The sequence below is a fragment of the Cinclus cinclus genome, chromosome 18 (assembly GCF_963662255.1).
Source record: "Cinclus cinclus chromosome 18, bCinCin1.1, whole genome shotgun sequence".
NCBI classification, from domain to species: Eukaryota; Metazoa; Chordata; class Aves; order Passeriformes; family Cinclidae; genus Cinclus; species Cinclus cinclus.
In genome coordinates, this window is record NC_085063.1 from 6464323 (window position 1) to 6483989 (window position 19667).

Genomic DNA, 19667 nt, shown 5'->3' on the forward strand with positions numbered 1-19667 from the left:
AGACACAGCCCCTGGTCTCCTAAACCTGCAGTGGGTGGGCCAGGGCTGAGCCCCCTGCTTGGGCAGGCAGTGGAGGGGGGGTAGTGGCAGCTGCTGAGCCAGTACATTTCTCCTGCAGGTGGTATTTTGGGAAGATCACTCGCCGGGAGTCCGAGCGGCTGCTGCTGAATCCCGAAAACCCCCGAGGGACCTTCCTGGTCCGGGAGAGCGAGACCACGAAAGGTGAGCAGGGCTGGGGGTTTGCTGGCCCGGAGGAGACCCTCTATGAGGGATGTGGGGGTACCCTGAGTCCCCTCAGTCTCTCCTGCTGGTGCTGGTCTCCAGGGAGTGGATGCTGACGTGGCCATCACATCACCAGTGACACATCTGTGCCAAAAGCACTCTTACACCCCTGAGCCCATGGGCTGGAGGGATGTGGCCACATGTCTCCCACCACTGCCTACCCAGTAAGCACCCTTCACAGAGGTGGTTCAGTTCATGGCAGGGTGGAAGCCAGGGGTCTCACCAACTCTGGCAAGACCACCATGCAGGATGGTCTCCTTTCCTGGTTTTTTTGTTGTTGTTGGTTTATTTGGCTGGTTTTTTGTACACCCCCAACTAGATGTACTTTTTGGTTTTCCCTTGGTCCCTGTATAGTGACAAAATCTTGAACATGTGCTTCCTGGGCAGGCAGGCTGAGGGAATGATGAACTTTAGTCCTTTCAAATCTGATACTTCTGAAAGGCAAGTTGTGATCTTTGAAGTTTGACTGCCTGAGGATTATGTTTCTTACCTGGTTTAGTTTGGCTCCAAATGCACCTTTGGGAAAAGCCCCTTGATGTTCCTTTCTAGTTTCATGCCTTGAACTTATCACGATTTGTTTTATTCTGATGGAAGCAGCTTCTTCAAGCAGCAGCATAAATCTTCCCCTCTACTATCTGTGGCCCCAGCAACACCACATTGTTCTCATGTGGGCAGAACAGAGCCAAGCTCCTGAAGCCGTGGTGGGATTTGTGCAGGAGGAAATTTGGCCCACCAGCCCCTTAGCTCCTGTCTGAGACACAGAGGAGTTGTTGGTCAGCAGCTGCCTCCAGCTTGGCTCTGCCTGCTCCTCTCCCCTTGTTAGCACATCCCATAGGATGGCTGCTGGCAGAGCCGCTGTGCAAACAGAGGGCAGCTGGAGGTTGTGATGGTGTGGCATGGCTGTAGCTGGGGGATATGTGCTGTTCCTGCCTGGCACCTGGTGCAGCTGGGAGCTGCTCCCCATCCTCTGCTTTTGGCTGAGGGCAGCACATCCATGCCCTGTCCTGCCTCCCACATGCCCACCCACAGAGCCCCCACCCGTGGCACATCTCCCACAGCCCCTCTGTCCTGCCCACAGGTGCCTATTGCCTCTCTGTGTCTGACTTTGACAACGCCAAGGGGCTCAACGTGAAGCACTACAAGATCCGCAAGCTGGACAGTGGCGGCTTCTACATCACCTCCCGCACCCAGTTCAACAGCCTGCAGCAGCTGGTGGCCTACTACTCCAGTGGGTAGCCATGTGGGTCCCCTTGGGGTCTGGGTGGCACCCTGGGTACTGTCCCTGCCCTCACTGCAGGATGAGTGCTGCTGGGAAGTCACTGCTGCCCTGGGGACACCAAAGCTGTGTGGGACTGTGGTGAAAAGCTGGGTTTAGGGCAGAGGGTGAGGGTTTGGGTATGGGGCCCCAAGGTGTTTACAGGAAAGATGTGGGGTAAAGACATCACGTGCCATGTGTCACCCTGCTGTTCTCCCTTCCTGTGCTAGAACATGCTGATGGCTTGTGCCACCGTCTCACCAACATCTGCCCCACGTCTAAGCCCCAGACCCAAGGCCTTGCCAAGGATGCCTGGGAAATCCCCCGGGAATCGCTGCGGCTGGAGGTCAAGCTGGGACAGGGCTGCTTCGGAGAGGTGTGGATGGGTAAGGACTGTTCCCACCCTGCTGTCCCCTCTGTGTCACCACCTGGATCCTGTCCCAGGCCATCTGCAGATGCCTGAAGCCTGTGGTGGGATGGGGGAGCAGGGGAGTGACACAGCCCCCTGCCCCGTACATGTGTCCTAAGAAGTGTGTCCTGTGCCACAGGGACCTGGAATGGCACCACCCGGGTGGCCATCAAGACACTGAAGCCTGGCACCATGTCCCCAGAGGCCTTCCTGCAGGAAGCCCAGGTCATGAAGAAGCTCCGACACGAGAAGCTGGTTCAGCTCTACGCTGTGGTGTCAGAGGAGCCCATTTACATCGTCACTGAGTACATGAGCAAGGGTGAGCACAGGAGGGACACTGAAGGGGCAGCTGAGGGGCTCTGCCCCTCTGGGTTTCTCTGACCATGGTCTTCCTCACAGGGAGCCTCCTGGACTTCCTGAAGGGTGAGATGGGCAAGTACCTGCGGCTGCCCCAGCTCGTGGATATGGCGGCTCAGGTGGGTTTGCACATCCCTGGGCCTCCCTCATTCCTTGTGGGGGCACTGGCTGCCTGAGCCCCTCACTGGGCTGTGGTGGCTGTCACAGGTCAGGCAGTGGAGTGCTCTAGAGCCTCGCTTGGTGGGTGCCACTGTTGGGTCTCAACCCAGAGCAGGGTTGCACTCTGGGACATCATTTTGCCTATTCCTGTTGCTGCCAGCTCTCCCTGGCCAGCAAACCCAAGTCTGCATGGCATTTCTTGAGCAACTAGTGTTTCCCACACCTCAGCTGGGTCCCACTGCAGGCCTGTTCCCCTTCGTGGTGCCAGGCTCTCCCCGGGGACCCTCGTGTCATCCTGTCAGCCATAGTGCCCCGCGTGCTGGTCCCTACAGATTGCATCTGGCATGGCCTATGTGGAGAGGATGAACTATGTCCACCGGGACCTACGGGCAGCCAACATCCTGGTGGGGGAGAACCTGGTGTGCAAAGTGGCTGATTTTGGCTTGGCACGACTCATCGAGGACAACGAGTACACGGCTCGGCAAGGTGCGTGCCCAGGGCTGCTGACACCAGAGCAATGGCCACTGGTCCCCACGGTGTGTCGTGCCTGGAGCCAGCATGTGGGTCCTGGAGGCACTCCCTCACCCTGACTCTCCATCCAGGTGCAAAGTTCCCCATCAAGTGGACGGCCCCCGAAGCAGCTCTGTACGGCAGGTTTACCATCAAGTCAGACGTCTGGTCCTTTGGCATCCTTCTGACTGAGCTGACCACCAAGGGCAGAGTGCCATACCCAGGTGAGTGCTAGCACTTGCTGGCAGAGGCCCTGTCCCTATTGTGGTGCCCAGCACCAGCTGTCCATGCTCAGTGCTTGCTCCTGAGCTGCCTCTTCCCGGGTTGGATCCTGCCCCACTGGGGTGAGCAGATATTGGCCAGGATGCAGCATCCCAGCCACCCTGTCCCACTCTATCCCTAAGCAAGATGACAGGGACAAGTGCTGCTAGGCTAGGGGTCCCTCTCTCCCTGGGTCATTGGGATTGCCCCTAAGGCACAACCCCCTTGGTGTCCCCTCCGGGACAGGCACGGTGCAGGCCTGGCCCGGCTCTGATCAGTGCCATGTCTCCTCTGGCCGCTCGCAGGGATGGTGAACCGGGAGGTGCTGGACCAGGTGGAGCGGGGATACCGCATGCCCTGCCCGCCCGAGTGCCCCGAGTCCCTGCACGACCTCATGTGCCAGTGCTGGCGGAAGGACCCAGAGGAGAGACCCACCTTCGAGTACCTGCAGGCTTTCCTGGAGGACTACTTCACCTCGACAGAGCCGCAGTACCAGCCTGGAGAGAACCTATAGACGTGGGGCTCCTCCTGGCACCAGGGACACTGCTGTCCTCACCGCGGGGCGCCGAGGGCTGGCTCCCCACCGAGGGGCTGTGTCTGTGGAGCAGCCCTGGAGCAGGACAGGGCTTTATCTCCGCATGCAGCCAGGGGAGCTGCTGGGTTCCCCCATCGCTCGTTAAGACTTCTGGCCCGTGTTTAACGAAGCGGCGCTGTTCTGCGGGTGAGAGGAGCCTGTGGGCACCAACAGAGCCAGCTCAGGAGGGCAAGCAGAGCATCTCCTGCCAAGAGACTTGGGTTTTGGGAGACTTTTTCACCCCACAGCTCTGGGGTGAGCCAGGAGAAATTGGGGGACAGCATCACCCCACATCAGACACACGGTCCCAGTCTCCCACAACCCCTTTCTAAATCAGCACAAATTTCCCTGCCCCTTCACCCCCCCCCCCACCATCTCCCTCTCGGCTCCAGCTCTCCAAAGAGTGCTGGCAGACATGTTTTTCCACAAGGATGTCACAATTCCAGGCTGGCTTGAATGGGGTGATGTGCTGGGGTGGTGATGGTGGTGTGGGATGACAGCAGAACCCTCTGGTCCCTTTGGCCTCACCATGACCTTAATGGCTGGTGGGTTCTGGGACTCTGAAATGTGACAGCTCCAGGCTCTGGTGACCAACACTGTCCCATCGGGGCACCCAGGTACACGACCAAATCTTCCAGCTATGTCTGTTCTCCCAAGGGACACATCTCGCCTCTCTGGGGAGCAGGACTGGGGATGCCAGCAGAGCCCTCACCCTGCTGCGCTTTCTCCCACCACATGCTCCAGGTCTTCCAGCCAGACCCTTGGGAAGTAACTCCCCCCCAGCCACCCTCCCCAGCTCTGCCACCAGCTTTCCCACAAGCAGAATCCCCTGGGCTGGCCCTGCCACCAAATCCAGTGCCACTGTGGTGCTTGGGTGCATGGCCCATGTAGCTGTTCTGGGTGTGGGAATGTTTTGGAGGACATATTCGATTTTCACAGATGGTTTTGTCCACCTGCTATGTTTTTAGCTGCCTTCCCTCTACCCATTGTGTCTCAGCTTCCAGGCAGCAATCCCCATGCAGCATCCCCAGCCACATACCCCCATCTGGAAGTGCTGTGCCACATTTGCATCCTCATCTCCCCTCTGCTCTCTCCCAAAGGTCTCAGCCATGTCTCAGCTGTGGGTGGCTCTTCCTGGCCAGCTTTGTCCCACACACATCCCATGGGGCTGATCCCTGGTGTCAGCAAGGCTCATTCCCTGCCCTGTCCCACCCAGCACCTGCTTGTACATAACCCTTGTGATCCCTGCACCGTCCCACACCTTGACTTCATTGCATGTGTTGGTTTTCCCTCTCCTGTGGCTGTACCCAGCTGGAAACCTTTCACCATGGTGGTTCACAAAGCTTCACTCCTTCACCTCCTGGGTCCCAGAGACCCTTGCTCAGAGAGACCTGGGGGTCTTTGGATGCTCTCCTGGAGCACAGTGGGTTGGGGGCTCTGGGGATGCTGTGGGACAGGGATGCTGGAGTGAAGGACCTGGAGAGGGGAGCCAGTGGCTGTGTCCTCCTCTCAGTTCTCAGGCAATGGGCTTTCTATGCCTCCCCATCACCTTTGGGATGGTGTTTGCCTCTGGCACAGCTTCCTTGCAGGCAGCAGACCCAACCCACCCCTCACCAGCCCCTGCCATGGTGCCAGTGTCCTACAAAGGCTGAGTGGAAGCCAGGCATGGGCAGGAGGTAGCCAAAACCCCCACCCCAGATCACCAGAGTAGGACCCAGGCAAGCCACTGCCACTCACTCACTCACTCACTCACTCACTCACTCACTCACTCACTCACGCACACAGTGTTCTGGTGTGGTTTGACCCAGCCACTTATTTATGAACCAAGTACATGGTTGGTTGTTTGGTGGCTCCTTTTTTAATGAGTAAAACATTTAAAATCAGTTTGAATGGGCTCTTCAGCAGTATGAAGAGATCATGCTGGCTTGAAGAGCAGCAGCTAGTTTAATGGATTTTTTAAAATAATTTTGAGAGTTGGAGCCTTTTATTCCCCCACCTTCCTAGCAGGTTTGCTGTGTTGGCATTTCTGCGTTGGGACAGGGACTCCCCAGACCTCAGTGTTCTGGGTCTCCCCATGTTTGTAGCCTTTAGGGATGGGCAGCTGCCACAAACACCCTCACCCTTGGTGGCAGTTCCAAGGGATGGCCTGTGCCATAGCTCTGCCTGAATTATACCAATCCCTGTCCCTGGGAGAAACCTTTTACAACTGTAACATGTGGAAGCCAGGTTTGGTCTGGAAGCTGGGGAGAGAGAAGGTAAGCACACGTGTTAAGGTTTGGCCTTTAGTTGTCTGTGGCATGTGCAGGGTCTTGGGTGCAGCAGGACAGGAAGGGTTTACCTGGCCAGAGCAGCCTCTGGCTCTTTCCAGAAGGCAGCAGGTGCAAGGAGCATCCTGGGATGGCTTAATTCCCCAAGGCTTTCAGCAACATCTGGTCAAGACGTGCTGGGGACACTTCAGGGCAGTTAAGGCAGAGAAGCCCTCCTCCACGGGGCTGTGTGTCCACATGTCTGTGTGTCCATCTATGTTTTTGTGCAGTGCTTGTGGTGGGACCCAGTGTCACCAGACTTGCCACCACAGCCAGCATGACCTGGAGGCCCTGGGAATGCAGAGCTTCCCCTCCATCATCATTCTGTCTGCCAAGTGACTTTTTAAGCCTATAAACTCCAGAGGGGAGCCCCTACCTAAGGATGCTCTTTGGCTTCCTGGGGTCCATAAAACCCTACAAGTCCTTCTCCTCTGCTGTTATAATTTTTTTACACAGTCTTTTGTAAGATCTCCAACTGACTATGCAGAGAACGTGTGGATCTGTGTCTCTCTCCCCAGCTCCCCTCACTCGCCATTTTTGGTGTCTAAGTAAAAATATTTAGCTATTTGTTTTTTTGGGGTTTTTTGTTTTTTTTTTTTTTTTCTGGACAATAAAACAACTTTGGGAAAAAACCTGAAAAGGTGGTGGGGGGGTGGAGACGCTTTGAAACTCTAATGTTGATGTAAATACTTTGCTATTTGATAATTAAATACAAACAGACCTCACAAAACAGAAGTGTGGCTTGTGTATGAGAGGACTTGTTAGCTCCTTAGCATCCCTGTTAGAGGGAGCATGTGCAGTACCCATGTGTAGCTCCTGGTGCTTCACATACTTTTTGTGCAAGATGCTTCTGGGATCTGGTGAGGTTTCTGTGTTGCTGGAGCCATTCCCCAGATAGGCTCGTGGTTCAGCACAGGATCAGGGCCATGTCTGGCATCTCCAGCAGTCTGGAGGAAAAGCAAGGCACACAGTCACTGCAGTCTGAGGGGTGTTCCATGTGCCCCTAGCCTGGGACACGGTGGCAGAGCAGGACTGTGCCATTGCATGGCCCAAAGCAAGCACAGGGCAGGGCAGGGATGGTGCTTGTGCTGCCAGAACCCAGGGCACAGTGTCCCTGGGTGAAGCCACCCAGGCTGGGCTGGGGGTGACAGGACAGGGATAGCCTCCTTTCAGCAGAATCTGCTTTATCAGCAGCTCTAAAGAAACAAGCCTGCTGTGTTAAGATAATTAGTGGGTGCTGATTGGGATCCCTGATTAGGTGATTAAGTAATTGACACAGAGCACAGCGCTGGGCACAGGGACTTTTCTAAATCCATCTGAGTGGATGCTGCTGCTGCTCCTTCACCACTGCCATCATCACTGCAGTCTGGGGTGGCTTTAGTGCCCCAAGCCCCCCAGTCTGGCTGCTCTCTCTTCCTCAGACTGGTAACTGACACAGTCTTACCACCTTAAAGGTTTAATGCTTTGGTTTTTGTTTGACTTTAAAACAATTAAGCTGTTGAGGGATTATCTCTTGTGTGCAGGTCCCTTGGTCTCCGTGCAGTGTGTGGGCTGGGCACAGGCCACTGAGGTCACCCCAGGAGGGAAGCTGAGGCTGTGGCTCCTCCAGCTCTCAGATCTGCACCTTTGGTGTTGCTGTTTGAGAATGGGATGGCCATAGGGGGTGAAATGGACGAGGAGATGGGTGTTGGGGGAGGCCAGGGTGCTGCTGTCCACCCTGACCTCTGGGGAGGTGTAGGGGGAACTGAGCTGGTTTGTGTGCAGGAGATGAGAGGACTGGATTCAGTACTTCCTAAGCCCTGCCTATGGCACTGTTTGCTTCCTCCTCTCCCTGTCTTGTCCTCAGCCTCAGTGGCAGCTGAGGTATTTTAAGATGGTATTAAGGTGGAGCTATGGCTGCCCCTGAGCAGCTCTGGTGAGGAGGCAAGGGTGCCGTGCAGTTTGTGTTAGAAGTGGGCACTAAAATGGTGAGGATGAATTTTGACTTGAGCATTCCCTTCACTTACTCAAAGCTCAGTGGTAGTGTTCCCCAAGAACATGGAGTCCTGGCAGGATAAATGCTTTTAAGTACACAGGATCAGCCCTGAACTGCAAATCCTGAGTTGTGCTGAGGGTCTGGTGTCTCTTCCACAGCCTAAGGTCTCCTGGGGCAGAAGCAGGGTGCTGTATGTTAAAGGGTTGGCTCACAACAGGACTGTCCCCCTGTGTGAGTCTCAGGTTTTGCTGGCAGTGCCACCAGAGCTCCAACAGTGCCTGTTACTCACTGGTAACAGGGGGTGGACAGGAGGCTGCCAGCATGTGTTCACTCAGAGGACACAGCCTGTTGTCACTTGGATCTCATTCCCTCCAGCAGCTGGTCTGGGTGGTACCTGGGCCATCTGTCCTCCCTTGCCCTGCTACCAGAGGATTTGCTTTTGCTGGAAGAGTAGCAAAACCCTCTTGCCAAGGGTTAATCTTCAGGCTCTGGAGGGGAGGGCTAAAGCCCTTACCTGACCATAGCTTACCTCCCACGGCTGGGAAACCACCCGGGGCCAGAGAAAAGCTGCAGGGCTACCCGTGACCCCTGTGATATTTGTGGTTTGCCTGGCTCAGGAGATTGACTGGACCAGCCTGGGTGACAGCATGAGGGGACAAGACTGGTGCTATTGTCAGTGGGACTGTCAGCCTCTGGACTTGGCTGCCTCCCTGAGCCCACTGGTGTATGCTTCCAGCCCAAATGGTTCCTCCACGGGATCAACCTCTTTCCTCTGGCGGCTGCTGTTTGTGAGGCCACATCGTGAGCTTGTCTCAGGGTGAGCAGGAAGGGAATCCAGGCAGGAGTCACTAATCACCCAGCAAGATCCCTGGATGAGGGGCAGATGCTGGGAGGGCACGCTGATTCCTACCTGCACCCCAAGCAGTGCTGGGGAGCTCAAGTGCCAAGTATCAGATCCTAAGATGATGCACTGTCATGGATATCAACTAGATTTAAAGCGTGAAAAAAAAGGCAAGCCTTGTGGTATTCCAGCTGCTCATCCTGGGGATGCTCCCTCTCCCTGAGAAGGGTCGAGGAGGAGTATGAAAAGCCCCTGGACCTTAAGGCAGTACTGAGGAGTCTAAGGACTGCCTGAGCCAAGCTGCGTCTCTGTTTCTAGGGATTGGAACCTGGACTGGCTTTTGTTTTGTTTTTTTTTTTTTATTGACCCTGCTGTGTCATTGATCTGTTATGTGACCTAGAAAAGAAAATGATCTCTTCCTCATATGGAAACACAAAGGAACAGCTTAAGGCTCCAGCTCCCTGTATCCAGGGAGCATCAAGCAGATGGACACTCTGTAAATGAGCAAGGTGATGAGACTCACTCAGTGCCAAAGTGTCAAGTGATACTTGCAGATTGTGCCAGGCCCCACTGAGCCTGGACACTACACAAAACACAGTGGTTGTGTTCCAAATCCCACTGCTTTGAGCCACTGGTGCGGCTGCCCACCTGTGCAGTCCTCACACAGAGATGCCGTGGTGCCCCCAGGACACCCAGGGACAGAGCCACCCCACTGTTCTTCTGGCTGAGAAGGGCAAAACTTCTCCCGAGCATTTTTCCATGCAGCTGGCAAATGCTTGGCTGAGCACTCCGGCTGTGTCTGTCCAGGCTCAGCCCCAACTCTGGTACGCAGGCAGGGAAGCTGTGATGCTGCTTTTCACCAGCCATCAGGTTTGACCTGTTCTGCAGTTACAGGCTGGCTTTTTAGTCTCTTTATGGAGAAGGATGATCACAGCATTAGCATGGGATGTGAGACGTGGTTGAGTTCCTCCTTCCGCCGGAGGCTTTCTGTCTGACCATGACAGAGTTGCTTTACTTTTCTATCTTTACAATGAAGATGGTATCTCAGGGCCCCAAAGAGGATAAGAGAGTGTGCTGGGGAGGGCTGTGTGCATATCAAAGAGTGCTCCTCTGCAGCAGGGGTGGGAGGCTTCTTACCCCATTGAAAGCTGTCCTGCAGTCTCCCTCTTTTCAAGCTGGGTTTCATACCAAGGCAAGAGCCCACAGCTGTACCTTGTCTTGAACCCCACACACAAAGCCAAGGCTTGCTCTCATCCAAAGGGCTGTCTGGCTTCGTGGCTAGCATTTATTTAAATTGCTGTGAAGTGCAACTCGGCTAGTGAGCAGCAGAAGTGTTCTCTTGACAGAACAGTGCATTTGCTTAAATACATTGAAACTTAAAAGTTGCTCAGAGCACAGCTGTGCCATGGCTTGCAATGAGTGCCTTCCCCTCTCCTTTTGTTATTTATGCCTGAGTTGATGTGACAGCTACTGGGATTTCCCTCAGCCCGACAGGTGACAAAGCTGTCACACCTATTTTTGATGTGGCACATGCTTTCTTTACTCATATAAACAATAATATGCCCTGACCTCTTTCCAGCTTGGACCTGGTCTGCAGAGCAAGGGATAAAGCCAAGCCTGTTTCAGCTCCAGCAACACAGCTCCCACACCCTTTAACACTCTCAGGTGCGTCTTGGATCCCATAGTCTGTCTCTCCCCGTTCTACACAGAGGCACGGCCAAGGCTGGGGAAGAGCTCACAGCACCACGTGTGTCCCCCCGGATGGCTGGTGGCAGCTGGGCTGCCCTGAGCATAGGGACAGGCTGGAGTGATGTGGTGTCATGGGATGGGCTTACACCACGTGGGCACCCACCAGACACTTTTACTGTCGGTGCTGGGGATTAGCAGCTTCCAGGACACAGCTCAGGGGTTTGATTTCATAAGCAGCAAGAAAAAGGGGGAATCTGCCACGTAAGTGCAGAGGTACACACGACACAGGAGGTGCTTCTGGTTGTGAGATGAGGCTGTTTAGGAATTGCCAGTCTGGCTCCCAGTCAGCCCATGGTCAGCTTAAACAGTCAAGAAGAGTCAGTACTGGGAGCTACAGGGCAAACAGGCTCTGTCTCTTGCTGGAGACTGTTTAGGGTTGCTGTGCTGGGACCAGAACAATGCAGAGACACGTGATTGCTGGGCTAAGGCATCCACAAAGAGCAGCCAATGCATCATGCTGGGCAGGAGGCCACAGACCAAAGTTTATAAAGCTTTATTAAACATTTTGAACAGCTGTGCAATGAACAAACAATACGCTGGAAGTTTCACGACCTCATAGTTCAAACTGCCTCAGGACAGCAACAGCCACTTCTGCTGCTCTCCACCAGAAGACGGAAGGAAAGACAAACAGATGGCAAAGGGGAAGGAAACCTTCAAAATTTAGAGGTAAGTGTTTTGTGTCGACCTCCAAGGCTTCTCACAAACTAACCTCTTCCCCAGGCTGTAGGCCTGACCCACCACCACCTTGGATTCTTGACATCCTTCTGCCGGGGAAGCTGTAGACACTAGACACCTTTCCAGCTTTCTCGAGTCAGTAGCACCAGCACTTCCTGTCACCTCTGGCCCAAAACCATTATCTCTGAAAATGGATGAAGCATTTACTGCTTCAAGCCATGCCTCCACCTCAAGGATCCTCTCCTGCCCTGCCAACATCCAGCTTTTTGGGCTAGCACGAGTTTTGCAGGGTGAAGTTCACGTTGGCTTCCAAAACCCCGTGTCTTGCAGCATGCCAGTTCTTACTCCCAACAGTCAATACCTTGGTAAACCCAGGACATGGAGGAGGAAGGAAGAGACAGTCTCTACTGCCTGTCAGGCTTTATAAAAGCAGCAGCATAACTGAGGCTTTCAGGCTGGGATCTTGGAGCATAGAGTTCAGAAAGCACTTCTGCAGTGCACACATCTCTTTGGCAGTCTGGGCAGGAGAAGATGACTCAACTGCCTCTGGCTCCAGCAGCTTTTGGCCAAGTCCATTTGTGAGCTGTTGCACTCACCCTTGATCAGCAAGGTGGGAAGGTTGGCTCCCTACAAAGAGAGACTGAGAGAATCTTGTAGCTTTTCTAGCAGGATTACTGGGCCAAGAGCCCTGAGTCAGACCACCATGGCCTAATGCAGACAAGTGACACACAACTCCAGCACTCCCAGCTGGGCAGGGGCCAGCGGCTCAGGCTTCCAGCAGTTCTCAGTTGAGAGGGCTGGTGTCTGTTCCCGGTGATACGGGAAAGAAAAAAAAAAAAAAGACTTCTGCTTCTAAAAAAGCAGGTGGTGCTGCCAGAGTTCACACAGTAAACGAGTTGAATTTCACAGGCAGAGTGGGAAGAATTTGCCACTCCAGTCCACGCACAGTTACAGGAAACAGGTTGTCCTTACTCCAGTCTCATACCCAACACCCCCCTCCTCCCCAGCCCCACCCCCTTTTTAAAATCAAAACAAGCCCTCAGCAGATTGGAGAACTAGGATTTTCTAGGTGCCCACTATGTTGGGATCATGAGCTGATTCTGGCAACTGGGATCCTGTGCAGTGATACAAGAAGCAGTTCCCCCAGCAGCTGTAGCAGATGAGGAATAGAGCTGCTAGGAAGACCAAGGCACAAATTGTGCAAGGTTTCCGTTCCAGGAGAAAACTGAGCAGGTAGAATCCCATGAACATTGAGTGACTGAACCACAATGCTGGGTTGAGGGGCTTGGGTATGAGCAGGACAGGTAGCAACCACTGAAGGCAGTACATTGTGGCTGGCTGGGGCCTCGCTGGCAGTAGCAGTCAGATGTGCTCCAGCAACTCCTCCGGAGGGCAGGCTAATCTGTAGGGAGGGGAAAATATCAGGCTGTCAGAGAAACGCAGGGAAAAAATCAATGGATGTGCTTCTAAAGCTTCATTTACTCCCAAGTATCATATGCTGATGGTTGAACTCCCAGTACTAAATTCTGGTGTGTCTTGGAGCTGGTGGAAAGCTTCCTGTTTTCTGAACCACCCACCTGGGAACAGGATCAGCTCATGCTGGTATGGAAGTGTATCCTGTGTGTTCTGCTCCTCAGGCCTTTATCCAGACTAACAAGTGAGACCCTTTCAGCAGGAACAGAAAGGGAGAGGTGGAAATGGGGAACAAGCTGCTGTAGCCTTCGCTACACACATTGATCCAAGACAGTCCAAAGGCTTGAGTGATGATATAAAGATATGAAACTGAAGGGTAATCATTATTTGGTGCTAGGGAGAAGTGTTAAGGAAGCATTAGTGTAAGGAATTGTTCTACACACAAACAATAAAGTTGTCCAGCAGGACAGCACCAGACCAGCTACACATCAAGCTACCCAGGAAAGCCCTGGCAGTGTCCAGGCTGTAAAACAAAGAGGAGGACAGTCCCTGCTTAAGGATTTATAATCCTTGCCAAACAGCTAAAGTCAGATAAGATGAAGTATGTGAATAGAACAAAGGGGGGGATAGACTCAAAATGGCAATTTCCATAAGTACTGTAAACACAGGATTTCCTCACTTGGATTATTATAAAACCCTCTGGAAACTGAGCTTTAAGGGCTTTCCTAGGCAGGGATAGCAGCACATACAAGTCCAGAAAACCTGCTCCTACCTTTAGCAACCACCTCAATGACACCAAGTGTGTGCTTTTGTTTTTTCCTTTGAAGCACTACAAACACCTTCAAGAATTTCAAATGGCTTTAAAAACAGTAACTGCCTCACCCCCACTAAGAAGAGTCTGGTGGGGACAGCTCCTTGCAGCAAGCCTTGTATCTGCAATTACTCAAAGGAGCAGTGCTCCCTCAGAAGGATGAAGGGCTCAGCTGAGTCTGTTGGGATTACAGCTGGGGGTGGGAAGGTTAGTAGGATGAAGGAGTGAGAATGTAAACAAACAGCACATTCCACTAGCAGGAGAAGGGATTTCCTGGCAAAGGGAGAGAGAATGAGGGATTGCAGAGAAAAGCCAAGAGAAAACCACACGAGGCTGTCTTCCAAAAGAACACTGAGGTCAGCCTTGTCTCGCAGGTACCAATGGGCTCTGCTGTCAGAAAATGCTGCCATCCTGAGCAGCACGATCCACTTCACTTTAATGTTAGCAGGAAAATGCAGGCCAACATCTCCACCAGCACAAACATTACACAGGGAAAGTACATTGTGTTGGTGCTCCCAGCTGAGAGGGCAGCTGGAGTTCAATTACTAAAACTAAGCTACAGCTCAGTAGCCAAAGAGTAAAGAAAAAGTTATTTTATGCTGCAATACAGAAAAAGCCAAGTCATAGGCATAAAGCTCCCACTGCTCATCTGTTTTAGGCAGGTCACTCACTTGCATCTTGAAGGGCAACTCTAGTCCCAAGCCTTTTCCCTCCATCTATAAAGTGAAATTAGCTATTTCTCCTTTCCTAACAAAACATGCTGGCTGCTTGCCTTTGTGAATTGCTCAGACGTTTCTGGAGTAAACAATACCACAGAAGTACTGGAGAACTTTTGCCCAGGGGGAAGAATGGAGAGAAAAAGATCGTACAACAAATATTTGAACGGGAAGCTAATTAAACCCCATCACCCAACTTTTCGGTTCAGAATGCAGCAAAGTTGTACGATATCAATGATCTGCAGCTGCCTTAATCCTCCTGAAATGTTCCCTTCTTGAAGTTTCCTGAAATTTTTTTCTCACAAGTGCTCCAAACAACGAGCATTAAAAATCACTGTCTAAACACCATGTCATGTTTTTGCTGGATCCAGCCCTAAGTTGCATCAGCTTGACTTCTGTGGTAATTTGTGTCACCTGTTCTCAAAACTTTAGTTTGTAGTGCCTACTTTGCTTTGGGTTTTCTGTCTCTAGAGTAAAGAAATGGGTAAAGAACGTGTTTGTTAAGTAGCACAATGCTGAAACGAACTAGTATTTTTCAGAACTAATGTCACAAATCTCTCAGCTTTAATAGGGTCATGTATCACTACTGAGCCTTTAGCCCCAAACTTTACAACTGACTACAGTTAGAAAATAATTATAATTTATGTTGTAGCTACACTTTGTACTTCATGGTCTGTACTCCTCATACCTACACTGCTCTTAACACTAACACTCTCAACACTGAGTTGATTTTAAGCATCTAAGCTTTACTTGAACACTTCCTCCAAATACAAAGCCACCTCAGAACAAATTACTCATTTTTAAATATTAGTATTTCCTGCAAGAACCAGTTGCTTGCAGCAATCAATGCAACCTCTGCAGAATAAAGAACCATTTAATAGCAGTTACTTTTACTATCAAGTTTCAATGCCAATGCCCTTCAACCTGCAAACCTCTTGGATTTCTGCCAAATGCAGCTATTCAAACAGCTGCTCTTTGTATCTGTAGTCAGTTTGCTTCTATTCTCACTTGTCCCTTTCTCTACCAACCAGTTAAAGGCTGAGAACCCTTTGCTGTATCCCACAACTGATCCTACACAAAGTACTTACTACTGGAGGCTGCTACAGCTCTATCTCCCTCAAGGACTTACCACTAGTAAGATACGTGCTCTTCAGTAGAGATTCTCTGTACAGCTGGCATTGAGACTCAGTTTTCTTTACATTCTATGGATCAAAGAGAAACAGCACCTCCTGCTATTAGTTCTTCACTGAGCAGGGAACATATTCCTTCATGCCCAGCATATGCTTCCTTCTGGAAGCCACATCAATATTTGGTTTTGCCTGGTTTCTCAAGCAAGGTGAAGCTTGCAAATTAAAGATTCCTGCCCTGTTGTGTTTGTCCCCTCCTCACAATCCAAGACAAAGATTACCATGTTCCAGAGCAAATAATAAGCTGTCACCCAACAGGACTGGTTTCACAACTGCATCCTGCTTTCCCTCAACCAGTTGCTCTTGTTCTCCCCTGCCTGACTCACCTCTTGCCTCAGCCAGCCCAGTGTCCCGCTATCCCCGAACCTGCTCCCATGCTACACCTCATGTCATCTGACTTGGTGGTCACAAGTTTACCTGATGGCTCCTTTCCACTTCCTCCTTCTGCCCCTCCACAGCTCTTGGAGCCACTTGAACTCACTTCAGACCCCTCGGGAGCAGCGCTGGTGATGCTCCCGCTGTGGCCCAGTCTGATCTCCACGTGCTGCCAGAGCCTCCTCTGACCAGCTCCTGCAGGCAGAGGAGCAGCCAGGGGAGGTTCCCTGCACACCTTCTTAGTAAGCAAGCACCAATACTTTTCCACATGCTTATTAGCTGGTTTCCATTGCATTCTCAGCCCTCCCTGCTGTCATCTTCCCTCTCAGAAACATCCAGGTCCTACTGGTGTATGTTTGTGTGGAGGATTTTGGAATTCCAGTGCAAAGGCAGCAGCAGATGTTTCCTGAGCAGACACAAAATTTCAATTTTGACAGGTCTGGAGTGAGTAGCACAGGGCACTGCTTTGCAATGGATCAGTCACGTTTTGGAATAAATCCATCTGATAAGCTAGCAAGCTGTTCCTTCATATTCTACAAACTAATTCAGCAATTAACACACTGAGAGGTGTTCCTACACCTTAGGTTTGACACATCATTATGTCAATACAAGGTCTGTACCTTTCTCAAGAACATTTGAATTCTTTAACAGTCCATTTACACTGGAAGGGGAGAATAATCAGCCAGCTTTCCCTAAGCACTTCAAGGGTAGGCTTGTTCAGACCTTACAAAGACAGTCTTTAAACCAGTGCCATCCACACAGAATTCCTGCAGCAGATGCTACAGAAAGTCTCCCAGGCTGAGAGCTGAAATGTCTGCAATAAAACACTGAGTAACCTTTTTATTGGGGCGTGCTGATATCACCCTCCCTCTTTCCCAAAAGCTGAAGTCTCTGCTTGTGATGAAAAGCCACATAGGTTAGATAGAAGTCTCTCAAGTTGTCCAGTGCACATAAACTGAAGAGCAAGCCTCAGGGATGTGTTTCTTGCCTACAATACTCACCTGTCTGCTTAAAATTGTTTTAATCAAAAACCCTGTCATAACTGCCAACTGATGTATGTGGGCAGTGCTTCACACTGCCAGTGTGTGTTCAAAACCAACTCAAATATTACATAGCACCCAAAACAGCTGCTGAAAAATACACATCCTCTAAAGCACTGGGACAAAAAGAGAAGTGAAGAACTATCAAGTGACAAGTTGGAAGAGTTCAGCTAAGAAAAGCAACAGCAGACCAACTTCCCAGATGCCAACCCTCTGTCGTAAACCCAAGCACCATAACTGCTCAAACTTTAAAACCTATTTGCAGCAGGGATTAACTTCTCTAGGGTTTTTTTTTCTTTTTTTTTTTTAGCCTTGACACTATTATTTCTTTTTTTTTTAAAAGCTTTATCTGCTGGTATGACTCAGCTGGAAAGAGTGAGTCTATAATTTTTGGCAAAGGTCTTACCCTAGTCTTGGATCATGCCTTGGACACTTGATGTAGACTGAGAAATGGTGCAACGTAATCACAACAGTTTCCAAAAAGAGGAACAAATCCTTTACTAACCAAACCTTGGGGTTCGTGTTCTGATTTATCAAGCTAGACACAAGCCAAAACAATGCAACTTGGTGAAAAGTGGAGGCTCTCTGTTGAGCCACTCTCTTCATCACTTCCAGGCAAAGCTGCCCTCTGAGCTTCATTCCTGATGGGGGATGGATTAGCTTTTGTCCAGAGGCAGCATCCACACCATCTGGACTGCAATGCCCTCACACCACCAGGGTGAATCCTCCTCCACCCATGAGCAGGAAGGCAGAGGAGAGAGCCAAACTTAAAACTAATTGTTTTTTCAGAGAGCTTAGAATGGGCCTGAAAATAATCAGGCATCAGAGGAGCAGAAGCTTAAGCCTCTGTGCTCTGTGGTGGGAAGAGATGTCAGCAGTCACACCTGTCATCTGAAGTATTACTACTTTCATTTGTACTAATTCATTAGTTTTCAGAGGTCCTCATTCCCACCTTCTGCCTTTAACTGCCGAAGATCACAAATTCCAGATCCATTCCAAATTCCCTGAGAGAAGTAGTTTTAATTTGGACCTCTTCTCTACCTTTTGTGCCTTCAGCAGGCTTCAGAGGTCCAAATACAGCCTGATAAGAGTGAGTTTTCTGCATCTCAGATTTCTGCATCTGCCTTAGGCAAGGCAGAAATGCTCTTTGGGCAGCTATGAGGAGTTATGATCTGCAGCTTGGAAAGATAAAGGTTACTGCACTATGACAATATTTGCAAGGTCCATTGAAATGTTTCAGTACCAGGGAAGTGTAGGAGAGTTCGGCATGCTGTGGACTACATTTAAGAGCTTGTTCTTCCTCTTCTTTTGTTTGGCATATCATGAGCAATGTTGGTATGACTGAACAGGTTGTAGAGTCCCTTTGTAGCTGGCTCAAAGCACGTATGGGGCTGTGGGAGGGCGCTTAGCCGGGCTCAACAGCGCTGCAGAACGCTGCACTCATAGACTATCACAGAATATCACGGTCTGGAACGGACCCGCAAGGCCCATCCGAGTCCAGCTGCCTGGACAAAACCTTGTCAAAGCAGTGCGCTGCCCTGGGGAGAAACGGGCCCGGGTTTCCTTTCAGAAGGGGATACCGAGTGCTACGAGAGGTTCGTGGCAGAGAGAAGGAAGGGAGGGGAGGGCACACACCGTGCTGTTACTTCCATGCTGGCACCGAGCTCAGGGCCGGCCGAAGCTTTTTCCATCGCGGAGCACGCAGGGCTCCTCCGCGGCGGGGAAACCTTCCCCCTTCCCCCTTTCTCCCCCCGTCCCCCGAAGCTCGCAGGGCTCCCCCGATCCACCAACCCGCCGGCTGGGCCCCGGCCGCTCCCCGTGCCGCTCCCCCGGCCCGTACTCACCGCGCGGCGCCGCCGCCTCACGCCGCCATCCCGGGGCCGCCCTGAGGAGTGAGGGAGAGGCCGCCCGGGAGGCGGGGGACGCCCCGCAGGCCCCACGCGGCCCCGGCCGGCTGTCCCCGGGAGCGCTGCGGGAGCGGGGCCGCGGGGAGCGGCCGTTCCTCGGGCGGTCCGGGAGCCCCGCGCCGCGGGAGCTGCGCCTGCGCGGGGCCGCTGCGCCTGCGCACGGGCGGGCCGCGCTGGGAGCCGGCCTGGGCTGGGTTCGCGTTTTGTTAAAAGGTTTTTGGGTTTATGGGTTCTTGTGATGAGCCGCGCTCCGTCCGTTCGGGAGAAGAGGAGGCTGAGGCGGAGACCTCAGCGCTGCTTACAACTTCGTCACGAGGAGTAGCTCCGATCTCTTCACTCACGAGCAGTGACAGGACCCGAGGAATGGCCTGAAGTTGTGTCAGGGGAGGGTTAGGCTGGACATTAGAAAAAGGATTTTCACCCAGAGGGTGGGCACTAGAACAGGCTCCCCAGGGAGCCTGGTCACGGGCACAAGCCCGTCTGAGTTCCAGAAGTGTTTGGATACTGCTCTCAGGCACAAGGTGGGATTCCTGGGGCGACCTCTGCAAGACCAGGAGCTGGACTCGAGGACCCTCATGGGGCCCTTTCAACTCAGAATATTTTGTGTTTATTATTCAGTTGTGTTTGCACACCTTGTGCTGTGCTGCCTCACAGAGCCAGGGAGGCCAGTGGGGCTGGGCAGGGACCACTGCAGGCCACCCCTGCTCCGCTGGGTCCCCTCAAGCACAGTGCTCTGGATCATATCCAGAGGGCATGGGAATATCTCCAGGGAACGACCTCAGTGGTAGCCTGTTCCAGTCACCCACACGGTAAAGTTCTTCATGTTCAGGTGGAACTTCAGTGTTCCTGTTACCTCATCCCACTG

The 19667-nt window shown here is 52.1% G+C and overlaps 2 protein-coding genes across 3 annotated transcripts in view; one reads left to right on the forward strand and one right to left on the reverse strand.

The window, feature by feature from the left end:
- Positions 1–7082, forward strand: part of SRC (SRC proto-oncogene, non-receptor tyrosine kinase) — a 28827-nt gene extending 21745 nt beyond the window's left edge. For both annotated transcript variants that reach the window (XM_062505357.1, XM_062505358.1), the window contains 8 exons: positions 119–222; positions 1361–1510; positions 1768–1923; positions 2086–2265; positions 2346–2422; positions 2795–2948; positions 3065–3196; positions 3539–7082. In XM_062505357.1, coding sequence (XP_062361341.1) covers positions 119–222; positions 1361–1510; positions 1768–1923; positions 2086–2265; positions 2346–2422; positions 2795–2948; positions 3065–3196; positions 3539–3747 — 1162 coding nt within the window. In that variant the 3' untranslated portion in view covers positions 3748–7082. The remainder of the gene's footprint in view (positions 1–118; positions 223–1360; positions 1511–1767; positions 1924–2085; positions 2266–2345; positions 2423–2794; positions 2949–3064; positions 3197–3538) is intronic.
- A 4070-nt stretch (positions 7083–11152) lies between these two features.
- BLCAP (BLCAP apoptosis inducing factor) lies at positions 11153–18909 on the reverse strand. Its single transcript, XM_062504983.1, has 2 exons — positions 18740–18909; positions 11153–12755 (listed from the first exon to the last, which is right to left on the reverse strand). Exon 2 carries the CDS (start codon positions 12680–12682, stop codon positions 12419–12421), a length of 264 nt encoding a protein of 87 aa, XP_062360967.1. The 5' UTR covers positions 12683–12755; positions 18740–18909; the 3' UTR covers positions 11153–12418.
- Positions 18910–19667: the final 758 nt, after the last annotated feature.

Excerpts from the sequence above, each read along its gene's own strand:
- BLCAP (XM_062504983.1), bottom strand. The coding sequence starts at position 12,682 with ATGTACTGCCTTCAGTGGTTGCTACCTGTCCTGCTCATACCCAAGCCC.